The sequence below is a fragment of the Rutidosis leptorrhynchoides genome, chromosome 2 (genome assembly GCF_046630445.1).
Source record: "Rutidosis leptorrhynchoides isolate AG116_Rl617_1_P2 chromosome 2, CSIRO_AGI_Rlap_v1, whole genome shotgun sequence".
In the NCBI taxonomy this organism is placed as follows: Eukaryota; Viridiplantae; Streptophyta; class Magnoliopsida; order Asterales; family Asteraceae; genus Rutidosis; species Rutidosis leptorrhynchoides.
In genome coordinates, this window is record NC_092334.1 from 667,861,211 (window position 1) to 667,886,709 (window position 25,499).

The 25,499-nt window shown below is 33.4% G+C and overlaps 1 protein-coding gene across 1 annotated transcript; it reads left to right on the forward strand.

Annotated features, from left to right (window-relative positions):
- The first annotated feature begins 451 nt into the window (after positions 1-451).
- On the forward strand, positions 452-7,255 carry LOC139894647 (coatomer subunit alpha-1-like). Its single transcript, XM_071878051.1, has 5 exons — positions 452-571; positions 668-903; positions 1,776-2,270; positions 3,267-6,257; positions 6,893-7,255. Exons 2-4 carry the CDS (start codon positions 813-815, stop codon positions 6,212-6,214), a joined length of 3,534 nt encoding a protein of 1,177 aa, XP_071734152.1. The 5' UTR covers positions 452-571; positions 668-812; the 3' UTR covers positions 6,215-6,257; positions 6,893-7,255.
- The last annotated feature ends 18,244 nt before the right edge of the window (positions 7,256-25,499 follow it).

Below are 25,499 nucleotides of genomic sequence, written 5' to 3' on the forward strand. Positions count from 1 at the left end.
ACAAGCTTTTGAAGCCTATTTCTATGAACAAGAGCGTAAATGTTGAAGTCTAGAAATTTCATAAAAGTATAAATTGTTTATTCAAAGGGGGTTGATCCCTCGGGTTGTTAGTAGTTTTTTTGTTTGTGTGTAGGTCGATATCATTATTACCGTTTTGCTGCATGTGTTGTTGGTTTGTTCATTCGTTTTGTTAGTTTTCTCTGCTTATTGTATGTGTGTATTTGATGAGTATCTTCTTTTATTTATATAAAGTTCATGTTTTGAGGAAAAAAATAATAAAATACATTAATAATTGATTTCACAAAAAAAAAAAAATTAAAAAAAAATGATGTTAATAAACTCTTAAAAATCATCCCAACACACTACATTTTTTACTGTTAAATTGAGATGTAATTTGACTAATAGGTTTGCCATAAACAAATGATACTGTAGTTTCATATCACTATTCACAGATCTAAACACTGTTTTTAATACATACACACACTGGATCCATTTTCTTTTTCTCTCAAATGTTGTCTGATCACAAATTTCATTAATCCATCGCTTCATCAATACAATTCTCAGATCTAAGGTAACAATCATTAATCTCTACGTCTATTTATCTATAGTTAATCTGCAATTACATTCGAAAAGTTCGAATTTACATTTCATTTTATCGATCTTCTAGGGTTAGGGTTTGAAAACAATTGGGGAATATGTTGACGAAATTTGAAACGAAAAGTAATTGAGTGAAAGGATTGAGTTTCCATAGTAAGAGACCTTGGATCTTAGCTAGTCTTCATAGTGGTGTGATCCAGCTATGGGATTATCGTATGGGAACTCTTATTGATCGGTTCGATGAACACGATGGTCCTGTTCGTGGCGTTCATTTTCATCAATCACAGCCTCTTTTTGTTTCTGGAGGTTTGTTTCGTTTGATTCGAATTGATCATATTGATATACTTGAGAATTTTAGGGTTATTTTATTGGTTAACTGATCTATTCAGACTGTCATGTGTGTAATATATCTGTGTTGTGACTTGTGAATTATAGTTTTCGTTGAACTTATATGATTCGTACATACGTAGGAACTTCACTTGTATGCATTTATCAATACATGTGCGTATACATATATATATGTTCTAATGTCCCAGTGGATATCACATTAGATTTGATGTAATGTGTAGGATTAAAGGGTGTTTTAAACATTATGTTTATTGTGGACATTAAGTTATCGGTTAGCTCAAAGCCCTTATCTATGCGTGTAAGAATCTTTATAGAAAATATGTTCGAGGAGCGCACTTTTACCGATCACAACCTCCTTTGTTTCTGGAGATTTATTTGATGTGATTTGCATTGACTTAGATGTTCACCAATATAGGTTTTTTGTTCGTTAATCTATTATCGATAGGAGTAATGTTAAGTGTACCTAAAATATAGGCCTAATTCATATGCTGGATGACATGTGTTCGACTTATTTTCTCTCTGTTTCTTACACCAATCATTTTACCATATCCAGCGATCTAAAATATAGGAACACTTGTAGTTATACCTAGGCACGTGCCACACGAAAAACATTTTCTTTTCTAAATGTTTAAAATCTGTTGACATCTGTACATGCACATTAGATTTTCATGCAATGAATGCGAGAAACTTCTGTTTATAGTTGATGTTAAGCTCTATTAACTATCAGAACCCTTTTTATCTGTTTTCTATATACATGTATACAGTTGTGCCTATGCTTATCTCTTATTTGAGAATACCTTTAGATTTAAAATGTGTAATTGTACATGCAGGAGATGATTACAAGATCAAGGTATGGAACTACAAACTGCATCGGTGTTTATTCACGCTGCTTGGCCATCTTGATTATATCCGGTCAGTTCAATTTCACCATGAAAGCCCTTGGATTGTTAGTGCTAGTGATGATCAAACTATCAGGATATGGAATTGGCAATCTCGTACTTGTATATCAGTTCTGACTGGGCACAACCATTATGTTATGTGTGCTTTGTTTCATCCAAAAGAGGACCTTGTTGTATCAGCATCGTTAGATCAGACTGTTCGTGTTTGGGATATTAGTGCTTTGAAGAAAAAACCAGTTTCCCATACTGATGATATACTTAGGCTGAGTCAGATGAATACAGATTTCTTTGGTGGGGTCGATGCTGTTGTTAAGTATGTTTTGGAGGGACATGATCGAGGAGTCAACTGGGCATCGTTTCATCCTACTCTTCCCCTTATTGTTTCTGGAGCTGATGATCGCCAAGTGAAGATCTGGCGAATGAATGGTACGTGTTAAAATTTTTGACATACAATTAATATTGGTCATTCAGTATGTCCCTTAAGGTAATGTTTGTCACCCTGTCTTGACCTGATATGCCCTTTTAAAGTTGGAAATATTTAGGTCAGTTGCACTAAAAGCTCCGGTATTAGTATTGCTTTCATTACCAACAGTTCTTAAACTAATTTGCCATATAAAAAGTTGTTAAACAGGCCATGTATAGCTTGAATTGAATTGATATTAAACGGATGAGGGAAATTGTTAAACCTGTTATGAGATGCGTCCTATAATGTAATAATGTAAAATAGAGGAAGTAATCAGTAAAGTGATGTGTAGATAGAAATATGCTAGTCAGATGTAACTTAATGTCCAATAAGTGAATCGTTACAATTTCATCAAAAACCAATACCAAAGACCTTTGTGCAGATGTGCACCTTAATTAGTCCTGTTCAATATGCACAATCCAGAAAAAACTTATTATGAAGGCTTAAAATCTGAAGTTCTAAAGAAGTTGATAATTTAATTTTTGCCAATATAAGTGTGTTTGCTATATGAGTTAAGAACATAAGACAAATTATACTAATTGCTACTGATCAATCTGCATGCTTCTTAATTTTACGCTGGTAGGTAAACATGGTTTGTAACTTTATTTTGGCAAACATGTTACTCAAACTACTTGTGCAATCAACTGGAAAATGTGTCGGAGAGAATTGTAATAGAAGACATTTTAGGCAAATGGTTAAAGCTAGTTAGAATAATTGTGTGCTGGCATCTGGTGAATTCTTTCGAGTAAAATTAATTTTTCTCAATTGTCTCTCGTTAAAAAAAAAAAATAATAAAAAAAAAAAATAATAAAAAAAAAAAATAAAAAAATAAAAAAATAAAAAATAAAAAAATTATAATGAAAATCCTTAAAGAATAAAGCGTCTATATGGTTGTGTCATCTGTTTGGTCTGAAAATACAGTCAGATGTTAAAATCTAACTTGCTAAATTTTTGTTCAGATACAAAAGCCTGGGAAGTAGACACGTTAAGAGGTCACATGAATAATGTGTCATGTGTTCTTTTTCATGCTCGTCAAGACATTATAGTATCGAATTCAGAGGATAAAAGTATACGTGTTTGGGATTCTACAAAAAGAACTGGCCTTCAAACATTCCGCAGGGAACACGATAGGTTCTGGATTCTTACTTGTCATCCTGAGATGAACCTTCTGGCAGCTGGCCATGACAGCGGCATGATTGTTTTCAAATTAGAGAGAGAACGTCCCGCTTTTTCTGTAAGTGGTGATTCCCTGTTCTTCGTTAAAGACCGTTTTCTACGGTACTACGAGTACTCTTCTCAAAAAGACACTCAAATACTACCAATCCGTAGACCTGGTTCTGTCAGCTTGAACCAGGGTCCGAGAACACTATCGTACAGTCCAACTGAAAACGCAGTTCTGATATGTTCAGATGTAGATGGTGGATCTTATGAACTGTACATCATCCCTAAAGATAGTTTTACAAGAGGTGATACAGTTCAAGAGGCTAAACGTGGTGTTGGGGGTTCAGCCGTTTTCGTCGCTCGAAACCGATTTGCAGTTCTAGAGAAAAGCACTAATCAAGTTTTAGTCAAAAACTTGAAAAACGAGATCGTGAAGAAAAGTGCTCTTCCTGTTGCCACAGATGCTATATTTTATGCTGGTACAGGTAACTTGTTATGTAGGGCAGAGGATAGAGTATTCATCTTTGACCTTCAACAACGATTGGTTCTAGGAGATCTTCAAACTTCTTTTGTTAGGTATGTTGTTTGGTCAAACGACATGGAAAGTGTTGCTTTGTTAAGCAAACATTCAATAATCATAGCTGATAAGAAGCTTGTTCATCGGTGCACCCTGCACGAGACAATCCGTGTGAAAAGTGGTTCGTGGGCTGATAATGGCGTGTTCATATACACAACCCTGACCCATATCAAATACTGCTTACCTAATGGGGACAGTGGAATCATCAAAACCCTTGATGTTCCGGTTTACATCACAAAAATATTCGGAAACACAATTTTTTGCTTGGACAGAGACGGGAAGAACCGGCCTATAGTTATCGATTCAACTGAATATATATTTAAGTTATCTTTACTAAAAAAGAAATATGATGATGTAATGAGCATGATTAGAAATTCCGAATTATGCGGGCAAGCAATGATTGCCTATCTTCAACAAAAAGGTTTTCCAGAAGTTGCTCTTCATTTTGTTAAGGATGAAAGAACTCGTTTCAGTTTAGCCCTTGAAAGCGGAAACATTCAGATAGCCGTTGCGTCTGCTAAAGAAATCGATGAGAAAGATCACTGGTATAGGTTGGGGCTCGAGGCCCTTCGACAGGGTAACTCTGGTATCGTTGAATATGCATACCAGAGGACGAAAAACTTTGAGAGGCTATCTTTTCTTTATCTGATAACAGGTAATTTGGATAAACTATCCAAAATGATGAAGATCGCTGAGGTGAAAAATGATGTTATGGGTCAGTTCCATAATGCTTTGTATTTGGGTGATGTTCAAGAACGAATCAAGATTTTGATCAGTGCGGGTCATTTACCACTAGCATATGCTACGGCTAAAACCCATGGGTTGATCCATATTGTTGAAGAACTTGCTGATAAACTTGAAGGTAACGTTCCTACTTTGCCCAGCGGTAAGTCGAGTTCTCTTTTGATGCCACCGACTCCAGTTTTATGTGGTGGAGACTGGCCGTTACTGAGGGTCATGAAAGGGATCTTTGAAGGTGGTCTTGATAACGCTGGAAAGGGTGGAAACGAAGAGTATGATGATGCTGCTGATGCTGATTGGGGTGAGGATTTGGATATCGTGGATGTAGACAACATTCAGAATGGTGATGTCAGCATGGTGTTGGATGATGAAGACGCACACGAAGATGAAAACGAAGAGGGTGGTTGGGATCTCGAGGATCTTGAACTTCCTACAGACATTGAAACCCCGAAAGCTACTACTCGTTCGTCTGTTTTTGTGGCACCCACTGTTGGTATGCCCGTGAGTCAGATTTGGGTTCAGAAATCATCTCTTGCTGGTGAACACGCAGCAGCCGGAAACTTTGAAACCGCCATGCGGTTATTAAGCCGCCAGCTGGGAATAAAGAATTTCACCCCGTTGAAATCATTGTTTATCGATCTTCACATGGGAAGTCATACTTACTTGCGCGCTTTCTCATCTGCTCCTTTGATCTCCATGGCAATCGAAAAAGGTTGGAGCGAGTCAGCAAGTCCTAATGTCCGGGCCCCACCTGCACTCGTTTTCAATTTCTCTCAGTTAGAAGAAAAGCTTAAATCTGGTTACAAAGCCACCACCACTGGGAAATTTACCGAAGCGTTACGGGTTTTTCTTAATATTCTTCATACCATTCCCTTAATTGTTGTTGAGTCAAGACGAGAAGTGGATGAGGTTAAAGAATTAATTATTATTGTTAAAGAATATGTTTTGGGCTTACAGATGGAACTTAAAAGAAGAGAACTTAAAGATGACCCGGTTCGTCAACAAGAACTAGCAGCTTATTTTACTCACTGTAACCTTCAGTTACCGCACTTGAGACTCGCATTGATGAATGCTATGACTGTGTGTTACAAGGCACGTAATCTGATCACCGCGTCGAACTTTGCCAGGAGGCTCTTGGAGACTAACCCAACTGCTGAAAACCAAACCAAAACTGCCCGTTCTGTTATGCAAGCTGCTGAGAGGAACATGAAGGATGCCACACAGTTGAATTATGATTTTAGAAATCCATTTGTTGTTTGTGGGGCCACTTATGTTCCTATATACCGGGGACAGAAAGATGTAGTATGCGCGTATTGTAATTCACACTTTGTTGTTTCCCAGGAAGGGAAGCTTTGTACTGTTTGTGACCTTGCAATGGTTGGATCAGATGCTTCTGGTTTACTATGTTCTCCAGCACAGATTCGATAACTCAACTAGTTTTCCGACTGTCCTGCATGCCTTATTTCTTTCGGTAATTCTTTTCCTATTGGGTTTATTCTATTGCTGGACGTATTTTAATAGTTTACTGGGCTAATTCTCATGGTGTCTCTTAAGTTATATTGGGCCATTTGCATGATCGTGTTTTGTAACCAGACAAATTGGGTAATTTTGACCAAATGCTTTATGTACGAACTCAAGCATCCATCTTTTAACATTCGTAAAGTAATCAACAATGTTTACCTGTTATGCTGTGTTACCGGAGTCATCTGACCCATCCAGTTGCCACCTAAAGGGAAAATGACATGGAATATTTGATTTGATTTTTTTGTAGTACAAACTTGGTAACTAAATAGCTCGTTGTGAGATTAATATCCTGTTTGGTGCACAAAGTTTAATGAAATTCATTGAAATTGGAATGTTAGATTCCCATTCATTTGATTAACTTCAGTTCCTCCTAAAACATTTCACAAACCTAACTCAACATTGAATTACTTGATGACATTCATGACACCGAATATCTGTCTATTCAACCAGAATATTAGTACAGTTTATATGAGCTCTGTAGCTTTTGACTTGATACAAACTTGTGAGATATGTGGAGACATATACTTTTAATGCAGTTTGTTTTATTAGAGAATTAATTAATCTCTCGTCCCATTTTTGCAGTCTAAACGTGTCAGGATTTTCAAGGAGAGTGGAATATTTTTGCCTCGTAGCTAATGCTTTATGCTGCAATATCAGGGATCCTGTCACAGTAAACTGTAGAGTAGATGATTTAGTTGGAGGTTCATGTGGGTTGCTGGTCTTATAGAATATGGCAAATATACAAGCAGAAAGTTTCTTGGTTCATGAAAAAGGTATGACGGTCGTTTACTAGTATTAAACTTTCCTAAGATTCAATATTCAGACATTTTGATTTTTTTTTTTTTAAATATTGATGTTGGAAATTTGCTGAATCGGGTCTGTTTAATATGTAGGCATATGGTTGTACGTAGTTGTTTTTGTAATAATATTTTGGGACTTGATGTATTTTACAGTTTTTACCATCTTAGCTGGCTGTTGTGTGATTTTCTATAGTTGAATGCAGAGGTTTTACAGTAGTGTGACTTTAGTAACCCGCCTTGGTCCTTCATTGTATTCAGGCGTATTTACTTTGGATCTTAACGCTATTTGTGGTCTATAATGTCTAGGTCTCGTTTGGTTTTGGCATACAGAGTTGGTTAGCTGGTCCTAGGATGGTCTGGTCTCAGACTCAGTTCAACTGTATCCGTTAATACTCCGTACGAAATATTAAGAAGGAAGTTGCATTACGCATGAAAATAATCATTTGATCCTCTCCTAGTTATCAAACTTTATTCGGTAAATACTACAATAAATAGTATAAACCAAGTTTTTGTAACTTTCAGGTTTTGACTTATGACCAAGTTCATCTGACTTACAGTGTTTTGGTTTGTCGTTTAACATAACATAGTTTAACGACTTCTGAAATTATGTGTGAATCAAATGTGGCAAAATGGGTGAATCAGGTAACGGGTCAAAGTCAATTTGGGTTGAAAGGGGTAGAATATTAAAGGCTTATTCGGGTCTAGACGTCTAGTTTGGTCTACTTGTGTTTTGACTATATATATATATATATATATATATATATATATATATATATATATATATATATATATATATATATATATATATAGGGGCAAGATCAATGGGGAATTAACCAATCGGGGGAAGGGGGTAGCAAATTTTTTTTTTTTTTCCGTTTTTTTTGGATTTTTTTTTCCGGCATCAAGATCACACGAAAATATGAACATTTAGAAGAGACACTTCGTGATGAATATTATTATTTAGGCGGGAAAACGATCAACAAAAATAACATTCAAGATAATATTGTTCGTGAAGAATATGAACGTTTTTTTTTTATATTTTGTGAAGTAAAATTTAGCCCGATTTAGAGTTTAGGGTTTGGTGTTTTGAGTTTATTCCATAAACTCAAAACACCAAACCCAAAACCCAAAACCCTAAACCCTAAACTCTAAACCGTTCGTGTTAAAAACTTAATCTAAATTCTAAATCTAAATCCTAAATCTAAACCCTAAACCCTAAATTTCTAAATCCTAAATTTCCGAACCCTATAAACCCTAATATCTAAACCCCAATAGCTAAAATCTCAACATACGCTCGAAAAACTTGATAATTGTTATATATTACTTCTTCGAGCGTTTTTCCGCCAAAATAAAAACATTTATCACAAAGTGTCTCTACTAAATGTTCATATTTTCATCTCATCTATAATGTTCGTGAACAAAGTTTTTTCAAAAAACAAAAAAGTTTTTGCTTCCCCCCGATTGGTTACTTCCCTCTCGATCCTACCACTATATATATATATATATATATATATATATATATATATATATATATATATATATATATATATATATATATATATATATATATATATATATATATATATATATATATATATTTGGAGGAAGCGGGGGAAAGATTTTTTTTTTTTTTTTTTTTTTCGTTTTTTCAAAAATCTTTGTTTACGAACATTATAGATGAGATGAAAATATGAACATTTAATAAAGACACTTTGTGATCAATGTTTTTATTTTGGCGGGAAAACGCTCGAAGAAATAATATATAACAATTATCGTGTTTTTCGAGCGTATGTTGAGGTTTTAGCTATTAGGGTTTAGATATTAGGGTTTAGATATTAGGGTTTAGATATTAGGGTTTAGAAATTTAGGGTTTAGGGTTTAGATTTAGGATTTAGATTGAGTTTTTAACACGAACTGTTTAGAGTTTAGGGTTTGATGTTTTGGGTTTATTCCATAAACCCAAAACACCAAACCCTAAACCTTAAACTCTAAATCGGGCTAAATTTTACTTCACAAAACATGAAAAAAAATTCACATTCTTCACGAACAATATTATCTTGAGTGTTATTTTTGTCGATCGTTTTCCCGCCTAAATAATAACATTCATCACGAAATGTCTTTTCTAAATTTTTATATTTTCGTGTGATCTTGATGCTGGAAAAAAAATTCCAAAAAAAACGAAATAAATAAAAATTTTGCTTCCCCCGATTGGTTACTTCCCCATTGATCATGCCTATATATATATATATATATATATATATATATATATATATATATATATATATATATATATATATATATATATATAGATGATCCAGTGAGAACTTTTTTAGTGTGAGAACTCTATGAACTCCAAAATACACTGAAATTCGAGAAAAAAAGTGGCGGGCGAGCAAAAAACAAGGAATTTGAGAAAAAAAAAGAAAAAACGGGCGAGCAAATTTTTTTTTTGTGTTCGAATTACCAAAATGTAGAACACAAATTTGTTCGAATTTCAATTTTTTTGTTCGAATTCCTTGTCTTCTACATTTTTTAGTTCGAATTTAAAAAATGTAGAACACAAAATTGTTCGAATTTCACCATTTTTGTTCGCCCGCTTTTTTTTTGTTCGAATTTCACCTTTTTTGTTCGCCCGCCCAATTTTTTATTCGAATTTCCTTTTTTTGTTCGAATTTCAGTGTATTTTTGAGTTCTCAGGGTTATCAGGGTCAAAAAATTCTCATTTGATCCCTTTAATATATATATATATATATATATATATATATATATATATATATATATATATATATATATATATAACTTTCCCTCACTTCCCTAAAAAAAGTGCCTCCTTCTTGATTAAATCTATATTTAATAAAGAGGGAAGTACTTTTTTGGGGTGAAGTAATTTTTTTCTCGTTTTTTTCGAATTTTTTTTCAGGCATCAAGATCACATGAAAATAAGAACATTTAAAAAATACACTTTGCGATGAATGTTATTATTTTGGCGATAAAACGTTCGAAGAAAAAAATGAAAACATTCAATGCATTGAATGTTTTGATTCTGAGTTTTTTTTTTAAGGGGTTAAAAATTAGGGTTTAGAAATTAGGGGGTTAAAAATTAGAGTATAGCAATTAGGGTTTTGGGTTTAGAAATTTAGGGTTTAGAAATTAGGGTTTAGATTGAATATTTTAACACGAACGGTTTAGGGTTTAGGGACTAAACACAAAACACTAAATCGGGCTAAATTAAAAAAAAAACACTTCACACAAGATGAAAACAAAACGATTCAAATAAACTCAGAATCAAAACATTCAATGCATTGAATGTTTTCATTTTTTTTTCTTCGAGCGTTTTACCGCCAAAATAATAATATTCGTCACAAAGTGTCTTTTTTAAATATTCATATTTTTACCTAATTTTGATGTCTAAAAAAAAGACATCAAGATCACATGAAAATATGAAGATTTAAAAAAGACATTTCGTGATAATGTTATTTTTTTTGGCGGGAAAGCACTCGGAGAAATAAATTATAACATTAATTGAAATGAATGTTTTGCTTCTGAGTTTGTTTTTAGGGTTTAAAAATTATGGTTTAGAGATTGAGGTTTAGAAATTAGGGGTTAAAAATTAGGGTTTAGCTATTAGGGTTTAAAAATTAGGATTTTGGATTTAGAAATTAGGGTTTAGGGTTTAGAAATTAGGGTTTAGATTGAATTTTTAACACGAACGGTTTAGAGTTTAGGGTTTAGGATTTAGGGTTTAGGTTTTAAGGTTTAGGGTTTTGGGTTTAGCCTTAAACCCTAAACCTTAAACTCTAAATCGGGCTAGATCATATGAAAAAAACGCTGGAAGAATAACATTCAAGAATAACATTATGCATGCTGCATGTTATCAGTTTTTCTTCGAGCATTTTTCCACCAAAATAATAACATTTATCACAAAATGTCTTTTTTAAATGTTCATATTTTCATGTGCTCTTAATTTTGGAAAAAAAAAAAATTCGAAAAATACGTAAAAATAAAAAAATAAATTTTACTATCCTTTCCCCCCAAAAAAGTGCTTCCCTCTAGATTATGAGGCGTGACCCATTACTAAGCTTAAAAACGGTTAAAAATAGATAAGCAAAATTTCAAAAAAATAAATAAATAAATAAATAAATAAATAAATAAATAAAAATTATCTTTTTATGGTCTCTTAATATGCAGATTGAAGAAAACGCAAAAATTACAACAACAAAATAACGAAATTGTAAAAAAATCGATGACGAATGATAATAATCGTGATGAATGATTAATTTATCATTCATCTGAATAGTGATGATGATAAAATCACTATTTAGATGAATGATAAATTAATCATTCATCACGATTATTATCATTCATCATCGATTTTTTAATGATTTCGAATGTTTTTGGCTTATAAAAATATAGATTAGGAGAGCATTTTGATGCAGATTTATGAATCTAAAAAAAATATCTTTAAAAACATTTCTGATTTTGCTTATCCTCACTTAGCCACTAAAGTTGTTTAGCCATGGAATAAACCAATATATATATATATATATATATATATATATATATATATATATATATATATATATATATATATATATATATATATATATATATATATATATATATATATATAATCAAGATGGAAGCACTTTTTTGGGGGGAAGTAAATCTTTTTTTTTTCCAGGCGTCAAGATCACATTAAAATATGTAGATTTTAAAAAGACACTTCGTGATGAATGTTATTATTTTGGCGGGAAAATGTTCGAAGAAATAAATGATAACATTCATTGCAATGAATGTTTTGCTTCTGAGTTTGTTTTTTAGGGTTTAAAACTTATGGTTTAGAAATTAGGATTTATAAATTAGGGGTTACAAATTAGGGTTTAGCTATTAGGGTTAGAAATTAGGATATTAGGTTTAAAAATTAGGGTTTAGGGTTTAGAAATTAAGGTTTAGATTAAATTTTTAACACGAACGATTTGGAGTTTAGGGTTTAGGGTTTAGGGCTTAGGGTTTAGGGTTTTAGGTTTTGGGACTAAGCCCTAAACCCTAAACTCTAAAATCTAAATCGGGCTAGATCTTAAAAACAAATTCACATATTATGGAAACAAAACGCTCGATGAATAACATTCATGAATAACATTACGCATGCTGCATGTTATCAGTTTTTTCACCGAGCGTTTTTCCCGTCAAAATAATAACATTTATTATCACAAAGTGTCTTTTTTAAATGTTCATATTTTCATGTGCTCTTTACGTTGGAATTTTTTTTCGAAAAAACGAAAAATAAAAAAATAAATTTTACTTCCTACTTTTCCCATATATATATATATATATATATATATATATATATATATATATATATATATATATATATATATATATATATATATATATATATATATATATATATATATATATAAGTGAAAGGATTAAGAGAGAACTTATGGTGGAGAGAACCCACATGATTGAGCTCAATCTGCACACATACTAGCTCAATCAGCACACAGATTGAGTCAATCTGCACCATAGATTGAGTTTAGTATGTGAGTTCTCTGAATTCTCCCATACCTTTGGTTACTCTGGATCCATACACACACACACACGCACGCACGCACGCACGCACGCACGCACACACACACACACACACACACACACACACACACACACACACACACACACACACATATATATATATATATATATATATATATATATATATATATATATATATATATATATATATATATATATATATATATATATATATATATATATATATATAGTGGCGTGATCCATGGCTAAGCTTAAAAACGACTAAGAATGGATAAACAAAATTTTAGAATTTTTTTTTTTAAAAGAACTATCTTTTTATGGTATCTTAATATGCAGATTTAAGAAACGCAAAAGTTACAAAAAAAAAAAAAAATAATGAAATCGTTAAAAACGATTTGAATAATAATAATCGTGATGAATGATTAATTTATTATTCATTTGAAAATTGATGATTGATAAATTAATCATTCATCACTATTCACATGAATGATAAACTAATTATTCATCACTATTCACATGAATGATAAATTAATCATTCATCACGATTATTATTATTTATCATCGATTTTTTTTTAACAATTTTGAATCTTTTTGGCTCATAAAAATATAAATTAGGAGACCATTTTGATGCAGATTTATGAATCTAAAATAAAATAAAAAAAATTGATTTTGCTTATCTTCACTTAGCCACTAAAGTTGATTAGCCATGGATTAAATCACTATATATATATATATATATATATATATATATATATATATATATATATATATATATATATAGTCATAATCAAGAGGAAAACACTTTTTTGGGGGAAGTAATTTTTTTTTTAAATTTTGGTTTTTCTCAAAAAAAAAAAAAATTTCAGACATCAAAATTAGGTAAAAATATGAACATTTAAAAAAGACACTTTGTGACGAATATTATTATTTTGGCGGTAAAACGTTCGAAGAAAAAAAATAAAAACATTCAATGCATTGAATGTTTTGATTATGAGTTTATTTGCATCATTTTGTTTTCATCTTGTGTGAAGTGTTTTTTTAAAAATTTAGCCCGATTTAGAGTTTAGGGTTTAGTGTTTTGAGTTTAGTCCCTAAACCAAAAACCCTAAACCCTAAACCATAAACTCTAAACCGTTCGTGTTAAAATATTCAATCTAAACCCTAATTTCTAAACCCTAAACCTTAATTTCTAAACCCTACACCTTAATTTCTAAACCCTACACCTTTATTTCTAAACCTAAAATCATAATTTCTAAACCCTAATTTTTAACCCCCTAATTTCTAAATCCTCATTTCTAAACTCTAATTTCTAACCCCTTAAAAAAAACTCAGAATCAAAACATTCAATGCATTGAATATTTTCATTTTTTCCTTCGAGCGTTTTACCGCCAAAATAATAACTTTCGACACAAAGTGTCTTTTTTAAATGTTCATATTTTCATGTGATCTTGATGCCTGAAATTTTTTTTTCAAAAAAACGAAAAAAATAACTTCCCCCTAAAAAAGTACTTCCCTCTTGATTAAATCTATATATATATATATATATATATATATATATATATAGGGGCAGGATCAATGAGGAAGTAACCAATCGGGGGGAAGCGGGGGGAAGTAAAAAAAAAAAAATTTCGTTTTTTGAAAAAATTTTGTTCACGAACATTATAGATTGGATGAAAATAAGAACATTTAGAAAAGACACTTCGTGATGAATGTTATTATTTTGGCGGGAAAACGATCGACAAAAATAACATTCAAGATAATATTGTTCGTGAAGAATGTTAACGTTTTTTTTCTCCATGTTTTGTGAAGTAAAATTTAGCCCGATTTAGAGTTTAGGGTTTAGGGTTTAGGGTTTAGTGTTTTGGGTTTATTCCATAAACTCAAAACACCAAACCCTAAACCCTAAACGCTAAACCGTTCGTGTTAAAAACTCAATCTAAATCCTAAATCTAAACCCTAAATCTAAACCCTAAACCCTAAATTTCTAAACCCTAATATCTAAACCCTATAAACCCTAATATCTAAACCCTAATGTCTAAAACCTCAACATACGCTCGAAAAACACGATAATTGTTATATATTACTTCTTCGAGCGTTTTTCCGCCAAAATAATAACATTCATCACGAAGTATCTTTTCTAAATATTCTTATTTTCATCCAATCTATAATGTTCGTGAACAAAGTTTTTTCAAAAAACGAAAAAGAAAATTTGCTTCCCCCCGCTTCCCCCCGATTGGGTACTTCTCTCTTGATCCTACCACTATATATATATATATATATATATATATATATATATATATATATATATATATATATATATATATATATATATATATATATATATATATATATATATATAATGTTTTAATAGAGAAGGAACACTTTTTAGAGGGGAAGTGGAGGGAACACTTTGTAATAAATGTTATTATTTTTGCGGGAAAACGCTCGAAGAAATAAATGATGACATGCATCATATGTAATGTTTTAATTAAAATATTTTTTAAGGGGATTAGAAATTAGGGTTTAGAAAATAGGGTTCTGAAATTAGGGTTTAGATTGAATTTTTAACTCGGACGATTTGGGGTTTAGAGTTTTGGGTTTAGGGACATGTTGATCGAAAGCATTTTGCATACTCTTGGCCTGTTTCGTGAATCATCTGGTTTATCTATAAATGTCTCAAAGTTATCATATTGGAGCTAGAAAATTTTCTATGGGTGTGTCAATGCAAAGGATCGGTTATTGGAAAGTGTTGATTGATAAATTCAAAAAGAATTTAGTGGGTTGGAAAGCGAACATGTTATCCATAGGCAGTAGGCTAACACTTACTAAGTCGGTGTTGGGTTCATTAGGCATTTATTTTTGTCATTATATAAATGCCCGGAAATAATATTGAACGAGTTAGAAAGCCTACGTCCAGGATTTTTATGGGGATCCACTTCGTATAAAAAGAAAATGCATTGGCTACGTTGGGATCAGGTTTTGGCTCCGCATGACTTTACAAGTATTTTAAAAATGTTTATCTTTGCCGTTAAAAAAATAATAATAATATTACACCGTATTATTCCAAGTATAACAAAGAAGGTTTAATTGTTTAACACTTAATTTGTTTTTGACATCTTAAAATTTGAATAATTTGACATGTTTTAATACAATGAGTGTCATAACCCGTCCTTAACCATAAGAACGAGTTAGATAACGTATGATTTCATTGCGAGGTATTGACCTCTATATGCGACATTTTTAAAATAACAACTGCATTTATTTTACATTACAAACCATAACTCTTATTTTAATACAAGCTTTAGACAATAAAAAGATGATTATCGTTTAGCGATAATCTTAGACTTACAAACTTTACATGTGATGATAACAATACGATTTCTAGCATATTTTACATTACAAATCCTCCGATATGCAGTTTTATTTTTGACACAAATATGCATACTCAAGATCTTGTTTAAATTCAACATGTTGCAGCGGAAGCTTCTAATTATCACCTGAGAATAGACATGCTTAAAACGTCAACATAAAGCTGGTGAGATATAGGTTTAATGCCGGCAGCAATATATATATATATAGACCACAAGATTTCATATATAAATATTTTAATAAAAATATTCTAAGTGGTTGAGCACTTGGTAACCATACTTAACATTTAATCACGTCGCATATTCCATTTATTATGAAATCTTACTACACCGTACCAAGTGTAGTCACAAAACGAAGTACTGTGCAACCGTTGAATACTGGTCGTCCAGTCCGGTTGGGGTTGTCAGGCCCGATAGATCTATCAACAGGATTCGCGTTTACAATACCGCTGTAAATAACAGTTACCAAGCTACAGGGAAGTATGCCAGTGGTACAACTCAACGTAGAATATATTTTTCAGTTACTTGTGTCCATAACGTAAAACATAAAATACATGTATTCTCATCCCGAAATATTTAGAGTTTAAAAGTGGGACTATATACTCACTTTCGTCTTGAAGATATATATAATTTGACTTGGTCTCCGGTTGATATCACGAACCTATCCATACATAATATATCAAAACCTTTTCTTTTTAAACAAACGTCACATATATATACTTATAATACTTTTAATACTTTCAATATTTCCTTAGTCCGTAGTTAGCAGTTCGTTGTTAGTAATTCAATTTTAATGGTTCATATTTAGATGTTTAATAAACCCGCAATGAAATAAATAAAACCCCCATCGTATATGTATTGGTCGAGATTAATCTTGACCCACGGTACCGGTGTTGTCAAATGACGTGTTGCGTACATTAAGTACCGGTGTTGTCAAATGACGTGTTGCGTACAATCATGGGATCTTATGATTAATCTTCTCGTGTTGTTTACGGGTGATCCTGAACCATATAAAATTGGATTATAAGTACATATATATAAAATATCATGTTATCTTAAAAAGATGTGATTTATTTAATTTTTCCCAATTATTTTCGTGGCTAAACTAGTCTTGGATATCCGATTTTGTTTCGGTCATAGTTTCTTCGTTACAACTCCGTTTTCGTTGATTCAACTTGCCACTTCCTTGGATCGAGTCCCTCTTTAAGAATATGAACTGTAAATACCTTAGTTTGTATTCTAAATCACAGGTCATAGGTCAAACTTTGGTGAAACTTATGAAGTTAATCATTTTCCATCATGTAAACAATCCTTAAATGATTATTTTTCTAAAAATACTTATACTTTGAGTTAAATCATAAAATTTTTATGCGTTAACATATTCATAGTAAAAATCATTTTTCCAGAAAATAAACCTCCAATTCAAAGTTTAAGATGGTTTTTAATTATCCAACCCAAAACAGCACCCGGTTACACTCCGACGTCGTAAAAACAGTTTTTAAGGTGTTCTTTGAAAAACCAAGTTAAACCTTGTTAAATTAGCATATATTTAAGATATATTACAGGTCTTGAAGTATTTTAAAAGTTAAGTTAGAAGGATCTATTTAGTTTGCAAACAAGTTTGAAAACATTCAAACTATGTTCTTGTTGTTAAAATCTTATACCACAAAATAAGATAGCTATATATATATGAATCGAATAAGGTTATGAACATAGTTACTACCTCAAGTTCCTTGGACAAGGTTGATGTAAAAGAGGAGTAAGAACCTAGAACCAAAAGGGTGATGGAATTGGATGAAAGATTGGAAGTAAGTTTGTGTTCTTGGAAGAATTCTTGAAGTGTTTTTGTAAGGGTTTTCTTATGGTGTTTAAAGCTTGTTTCTATGGCTAGATCTTCAAGGTTTCTTGCTGAATGATTATGGAGTTCTTAGAACTTGTAAGTAGGTGAATTAGAGAGTGGTTTAAGAGTAAGAATGGTGAGCTAAAAATGGTTTGGTGTTGGTCCTTAAAAACGTGATAAAGGGGGGAGCAAGGACAAAATTTTTAAGCTTGTAATCTTGTGTATTTGTCAAACAATCATACAAAAGCAATTACCTCTACCTTAGGGCAGTAACAAGGGCTAGTTAGGTGGTGATTTGATGTGTATATACCAATAGTAAATACGTATAGAAGTTAGGTATGATACGAGTACATATACTCTAGATATACGTATAGAAATCTTGTGAAAAATAGAATGAGGATTCAAATATAGCTATCTTTTGTGAATACACTTATATGATTTTATGTATTTAAGTCCTTAAAAGTGATTAAATACATTACTTATACGATATATGTATAAACATTATAGATTATAAGTATTTATGTCAAATAACGTTACGTATGGTTATCGTTTTGAAAACTTAAGTTAGTAGTTTCAAAACATACTTATAACTTATTGTTATTAATACAAAATGAGGTATTAAAACATTCATTAATCATGTTAAATATGTATATATACATATATATACACAAACGTATAATTATCATATATTGTATAGTTCGTGATATCATCGGTCAAACTAGACGGTCAAACGTTGTGTAAAACTCATTTCAAAAACATAAGTCTCAACAATTTGGATTGCTTATCATGTTGGTAGGGTTTAATTTATGTAAATATTAATCTTATAAGTATAGAACGATCGAAAAAGTGCGGGTCATTACAGTACCTACCCGTTAAATAAATTTCGTCCCGAAATTTTAAAATTGTACCTAATTTGCGTCATCGAGAAACAAGTGTGGATACTTTTGTTTCATCTGATCCTCTCGTTCCCAAGTAAACTCGGGACCCCTTCGAGCATTCCAACAAACCTTAACGATCGGTATGTTGCTCTGCTTGAGCTGTTTAACTTCACGGTCCATGATTTCGATTGGTTCTTCGACGAATTGTAGTTTCTCGTCGACATGGATTTCTTCAAGAGGAATGGTGAAATATTCCTTTGCAAGACACTTCTTAAGGTTTGAGACGTGAAAGGTATTATGTACTCCGGCGAGTTGTTGCGGTAACTCGAGTCGATAAGCTACCGGTCCAATGCGTTCGATGATCTTGAACGGGCCTACGTACCTTGGGTTCAGTTTACCCCTTTTTACAAAACGTATCACACCTTTCCAAGGTGACACCTTTAGCATAACCATGTCACCGATCTGAAACTCTAATGGTTTCCTTCGGACATCGGCGTAGCTCTTTTGGCGACTACGGGCTGTTTTCAATCTCTCCTTAATTTGTACTATCTTCTCAGTCGTTTCGTGTATGATCTCGGGACCAGTTAATTGTCGATCTCCTACTTCATTCCAACAGATAGGAGATCTACACTTCCTTCCATACAATGCTTCGAATGGTGCAGCTTTAATGCTCGCATGATAACTATTATTATACGAGAATTCTGCTAACGGTAAATACTTATCCCATCCGTTTCCAAAATCGATCACACATGCCCTGAGCATGTCTTCAAGAGTCTGAATTATTCTTTCACTCTGCCCGTCCGTTTGCGGATGATATGCGGTACTCATATCCAAACGAGTTCCTAGTGCCTCCTGTAGTGATTGCCAGAACTTTGAGGTAAATCTACTATCACGATCGGATATAATGGAAATAGGTATTCCATGCCTTGAAACAATTTCCTTTATATATAATCGTAACAGTTTCTCCATTCTATCCGTTTCCTTTATAGGCAAGAAATGTGCAGACTTGGTGAGACGATCAACAATTACCCAAATGGTGTCGTATCCCCAGGCAGTCTTTGGTAACTTCGTGATGAAATCCATGGTAATACCATCCCATTTCCATTCTGGGATTTCTGGTTGTTGAAGTAACCCTGACGGCTTTTGGTGTTCTGCTTTGACTTTGAAACAAGTTAAACACTCCCCAACATATGTTGCTACGTCTGTCTTTAAATTAGGCCACCAATAACGTGTCTTAAGATCTTGATACATCTTTCCAACTCCAGGATGTATCGAGTATCTTGTCTTATGTGCCTCGTTCAATATCAACTTCCTTAATCCACCCAACTTCGGTACCCAAATACGATTTGCAAAATATCGAATTCCATCCTCCCGTATAACGAGTTGCTTCTCATACTTCTTCATTATTTCATTTCTTATGTTTTCTTTAGTAAGTGCTTCTCGTTGAACTTCTTTGATTTGTGAGTTGAGGTTCATGCGAATTTTTATGTTCATTGCTCGAATTCGAATTGGTTCTCGTTCCTTTCTGCTTAAAGCATCGGCCACCACGTTCGCTTTCCCGGGATGATAATGAATTTCACAATCATAGTCGTTTATTAACTCGACCCACCTACGTTGCCTCATATTCAGCTGTTTCTGATCAAAAATATGTTGAAGGCTTTTATGATCAGTAAACACAGTGAATTTAACCCCATACAAGTAGTGTCTCCACATCTTCAATGCAAACACGACTGCTCCCAGTTCTAGATCATGTGTCGTATAATTTCGCTCGTGAATCTTCAATTGTCGGGATGCGTATGCAATCACTTTCTTCCGTTGCATAAGAACACAACCAAAACCTTGTCGCAAAGCGTCACAATATATTTCAAAATCATCGTTCCCTTCTGGTAATGATAATATAGGCGCGGTAGTTAACTTCTTCTTCAGTAATTGAAATGCGTTCTCCTGTTCCGAGGTCCATTCGTATTTCTTCCCTTTTTGCGTTAATGCTGTCAACGGCTTAGCTATTCGGGAAAAATCTTGAATAAACCTTCTATAATAACCGGCTAAACCCAAAAATTGGCGTATCTGCATTGGTGTTTTAGGAGTCTCCCATTTTTCAATGGCCTCAATTTTAGCTGGATCAACCTGAATTCCTTTGCTACTAACAACGTGACCAAGAAATTGCACTTCTTTCAACCAGAAAGCACATTTAGAAAATTTAGCATATAGCTGTTCTTTTCTCAACAACTCTAATATCAACCTTAAATGCTGCTCATGCTCTTGCTCACTCTTGGAATAGATAAGAATATCATCAATGAAAACGATAACAAACTTATCTAAATATGGACTACAAACTCGATTCATGAGGTCCATGAATACAGCTGGCGCATTCGTCAATCCAAACGGCATGACCAAAAATTCGTAATGACCATAACGTGTCCGAAAAGCAGTTTTCGGAATGTCCTCTTCTTTGACACGTAATTGATGATAACCCGATCTTAGGTCGATTTTCGAATAAACACATGATCCTTGCAGTTGATCAAATAAGTCATCAATTCTCGGTAGTGGATACCGATTCTTGATAGTTAACTTATTTAATTCACGATAATCTATACACATCCTAAAAGATCCATCTTTCTTCTTAACAAATAAAATTGGAGCTCCCCACGGTGAAGTGCTTGGTCGTATGAATCCACGGTCCAGTAATTCTTTTAACTGACTTTGAAGTTCTTTTAATTCGGACGGTGCAAGTCTATATGGAGCACGGGCAACCGGTGCAGCTCCTGGTACAAGATCTATTTGAAATTCTACAGATCTAAATGGAGGTAATCCCGGCAACTCTTTCGGAAATACTTCAGGAAAATCTCTTGCCACAGGCACGTCATTGATGCACTTCTCTTTTTCTTTCTTTTCGACTTTATTAACATGTGCTAGAATAGCATAACATCCCTTTTCTAAAAACTTCTTGGCTTTCAAACAGCTAATGAGTTTTAGCTTTGAATTACCCTTCTCTCCATAAATCATCACCGGCATTTTATCCTTACTAGGAATGCGAATTGCCTTCTTGGCACACACAACTTCAGCTCCTACTTTGGACATCCAGTCCATGCCGACTGTTACATCAAAACTTCCTAATTTTACGGGTATTAAGTCAATTTTAAACGTTTCTCCGGCTAAATTTATTTCACAATCACGACAAATTTTATCGGCTTTAATTAGTTTACCATTAGCTAACTCAATCATGTACTTAGCATCTAGAGGTAATGATGAACAATTCAATTTAGTGTAAAAATTTCTACACACGTAACTTCTATCGGCACCAGTATCAAATATAATAGATGCTGATAAGTTATTAATGGTAAACGTACCCGTAACAAGCTCCGGGTCTTCACGTGCCTCTCTAGCATTAATAATAAATGCTCTCCCACGTGCAGGTCCGACATTCTTCTCTGGATTCGGGCACTGGCTCTTATAGTGACCTTGTTTTCCACACCCAAAACAAGTAACGGTAGCCAAAGCAGTTCTATTTGCATTGGTGGCAGGAGTCTTGGTACCATTTGTATTTGTAACGAGAGCCCTACAATCTTCAGCAAGATGACCCTGTCGATTACACTTGTTGCATACCACACTACAGTAACCAAAATGATGTTTGTGGCATCGGTTGCATAAAGGACTTTGTCCTTTGTAACCAAAACCTGAACCACTACCCGCACCTTTCGTGGTTTCTTGTTTCTTAGAAGATTGTTGTTGGTTACCTCGATCATAATTTCCATTCCACTTTCTTTTGTTACCCAATACCTTCACATCAGTATTGGATGATTTCTTATCCAAGATGACCTGATCCATTAGCTCGTTGGCCATGGTTATAGCTTCATGAATTGTCTTAGGTCTCGATGCTGTAACGTTTGCCTTGACCTTTGTGGGCAAACCATCTTTGTACATTTCAATCTTCCGTTCTTCGGTTGGAACCAATTCAGGACATAGCAAAACTAATTCCATGAATCGCTGATTGTAGTTGGTGATTTCAGTACCAACAACCTTCAGACTTCGTAATTCATCTTCCAACTTCCTAACCTCGTTCCTTGGACAATATTCGTTGATTAACATTGTTTTGAATTCTTCCCATGGAGTATCATAAGCTACATCTCCTCCTACAGCCTTCACATAATTTTTCCACCACGTGAGTGCACTATCTTGTAAAGTGCACGATGCATACTTGGTCATGTCCTTTTCAACACAACCACTGATTTTAAACACAGTCTCCATCTTTTCTATCCACCGGGTTAAACCGATCGGTCCTTCCGTTCCACTGAATGATGAGGGCTTGCAAGCTTGAAACGTCTTGTAGGTGCATCCTACACGAGGATTTGGGTTAACTGCAGCAGCTCTTGCAGCTTCGACCCATAACATTCTGTCATTGACTCGCTGATTGATGAATTCCTTGACTTCTTGTTCTGTCATTCGATTCAATCGCGCCATTTCCTAATGAAAGAAAATAATTATTCACATGGAATATTATAGATGTAGTGTGTATTTATAGTACATTATAGCTTGTTAATAATATGAACTAGGTATTATTATAAAAGCCTTTTCTTCTTATTAGCGTTTTATAATTATATCTAGGGTAGTACCTACCCGTTAATGTCCATACTTAATAGCTTAGTACAGAATCAATTACTACCATCTAAATAATACTTAACCATGAAAAATTATTGCATTTCACACTTCACTATTTTACATATGCTTATCTTACATCGAACATTAAACAAACCACACTAATAATATTATACAAAACATTATATGATCCCATGGTTTAATACGGCAGCGCATCGTTTGGTCTATTTTCTAGGACGTTTAGGTTCAAAGAATCGCTTAACGCTTATCCTGGCTGTCTGCCTATATTTTGGCTGTGGGACTGAAGAACTGGATGCCGGGATAGAACGAATAGGAATAGCGGGAATAGGGGTGGTAGTGTCTAGTGGAGTTGGTGCCACATCATCCTTACTAAACTCGGGATTTGAATTTTCTAATTCATTAGCCTTTCGTTTCTTTCCTAGTTCGAACTCGTCTTTTGTAATTTCCTGTATTTCTTCCTCGGGTTCACTTTCCTCCTCGGGTTCACTTTCCTCCTCGGGTTCACTTTCCGGGTTCTCTATAGTCGGTTCATCCGGAATTTGTGAGTCTTCCCCAAAGATATTATTTTCGTCATCGGATAGGTTAATGACTGGAACACCATCTGAAGATTCTGGTTCAGAGTCGCTGAACGTGATGACAAGTTTTGAGCCCGACATCTATCACACAACAACTAACCCATTAGTACTACATAATATTTACATATAAATTTTAACCAACAATGATAAGCAATGGTTTTTAAATCAGACCCGGTCAAAGTCCAGACTTACTAATGTATCCTAACGACTTATCAGTTAGACACACTAATGCAAACCTGGTTCGCTAAGACCACCGCTCTGATACCACATGTCATAACCCGTCCTTAACCATAAGAACGAGTTAGATAACGTATGATTTCATTGCGAGGTATTGACCTCTATATGCGACATTTTTAAAAGAACAACTGCATTTATTTTACATTACAAACCATAACTCTTATTTTAATACAAGCTTTAGACAATAAAAAGATGATTATCGTTTAGCGATAATCTTAGACTTACAAACTTTACATGTGATGATAACAATACGATTTCTAGCATATTTTACATTACAAATCCTCCGATATGCAGTTTTATTTTTGACACAAATATGCATACTCAAGATCTTGTTTAAATTCAACATGTTGCAGCGGAAGCTTCTAATTATCACCTGAGAATAGACATGCTTAAAACGTCAACATAAAGCTGGTGAGATATAGGTTTAATGCCGGCAGCAATATATATATATATAGACCACAAGATTTCATATATAAACGTTTTAATAAAAATATTCTAAGTGGTTGAGCACTTGGTAACCATACTTAACATTTAATCACGTCGCATATTCCCTTTATTATGAAATCTTACTACACCGTACCAAGTGTAGTCACAAAACGAAGTACTGTGCAACCGTTGAATACTGGTCGTCCAGTCCGGTTGGGGTTGTCAGGCTCGATAGATCTATCAACAGGATTCGCGTTTACAATACCGCTGTAAATAACAGTTACCAAGCTACAGGGAAGTATGCCAGTGGTACAACTCAACGTAGAATATATTTTTCAGTTACTTGTGTCCATAACGTAAAACATAAAATACATGTATTCTCATCCCGAAATATTTAGAGTTTAAAAGTGGGACTATATACTCACTTTCGTCTTGAAGATATATATAATTTGACTTGGTCTCCGGTTGATATCACGAACCTATCCATACATAATATATCAAAACCTTTTCTTTTTAAACAAACGTCACATATATATACTTATAATACTTTTAATACTTTCAATATTTCCTTAGTCCGTAGTTAGCAGTTCGTTGTTAGTAATTCAATTTTAATGGTTCATATTTAGATGTTTAATAAACCCGCAATGAAATAAATAAAACCCCCATCGTATATGTATTGGTCGAGATTAATCTTGACCCACGGTACCGGTGTTGTCAAATGACGTGTTGCGTACATAAAGTACCGGTGTTGTCAAATGACGTGTTGCGTACAATCATGGGATCTTATGATTAATCTTCTCGTGTTGTTTACGGGTGATCCTGAACCATATAAAATTGGATTATAAGTACATATATATAAAATATCATGTTATCTTAAAAAGATGTGATTTATTTA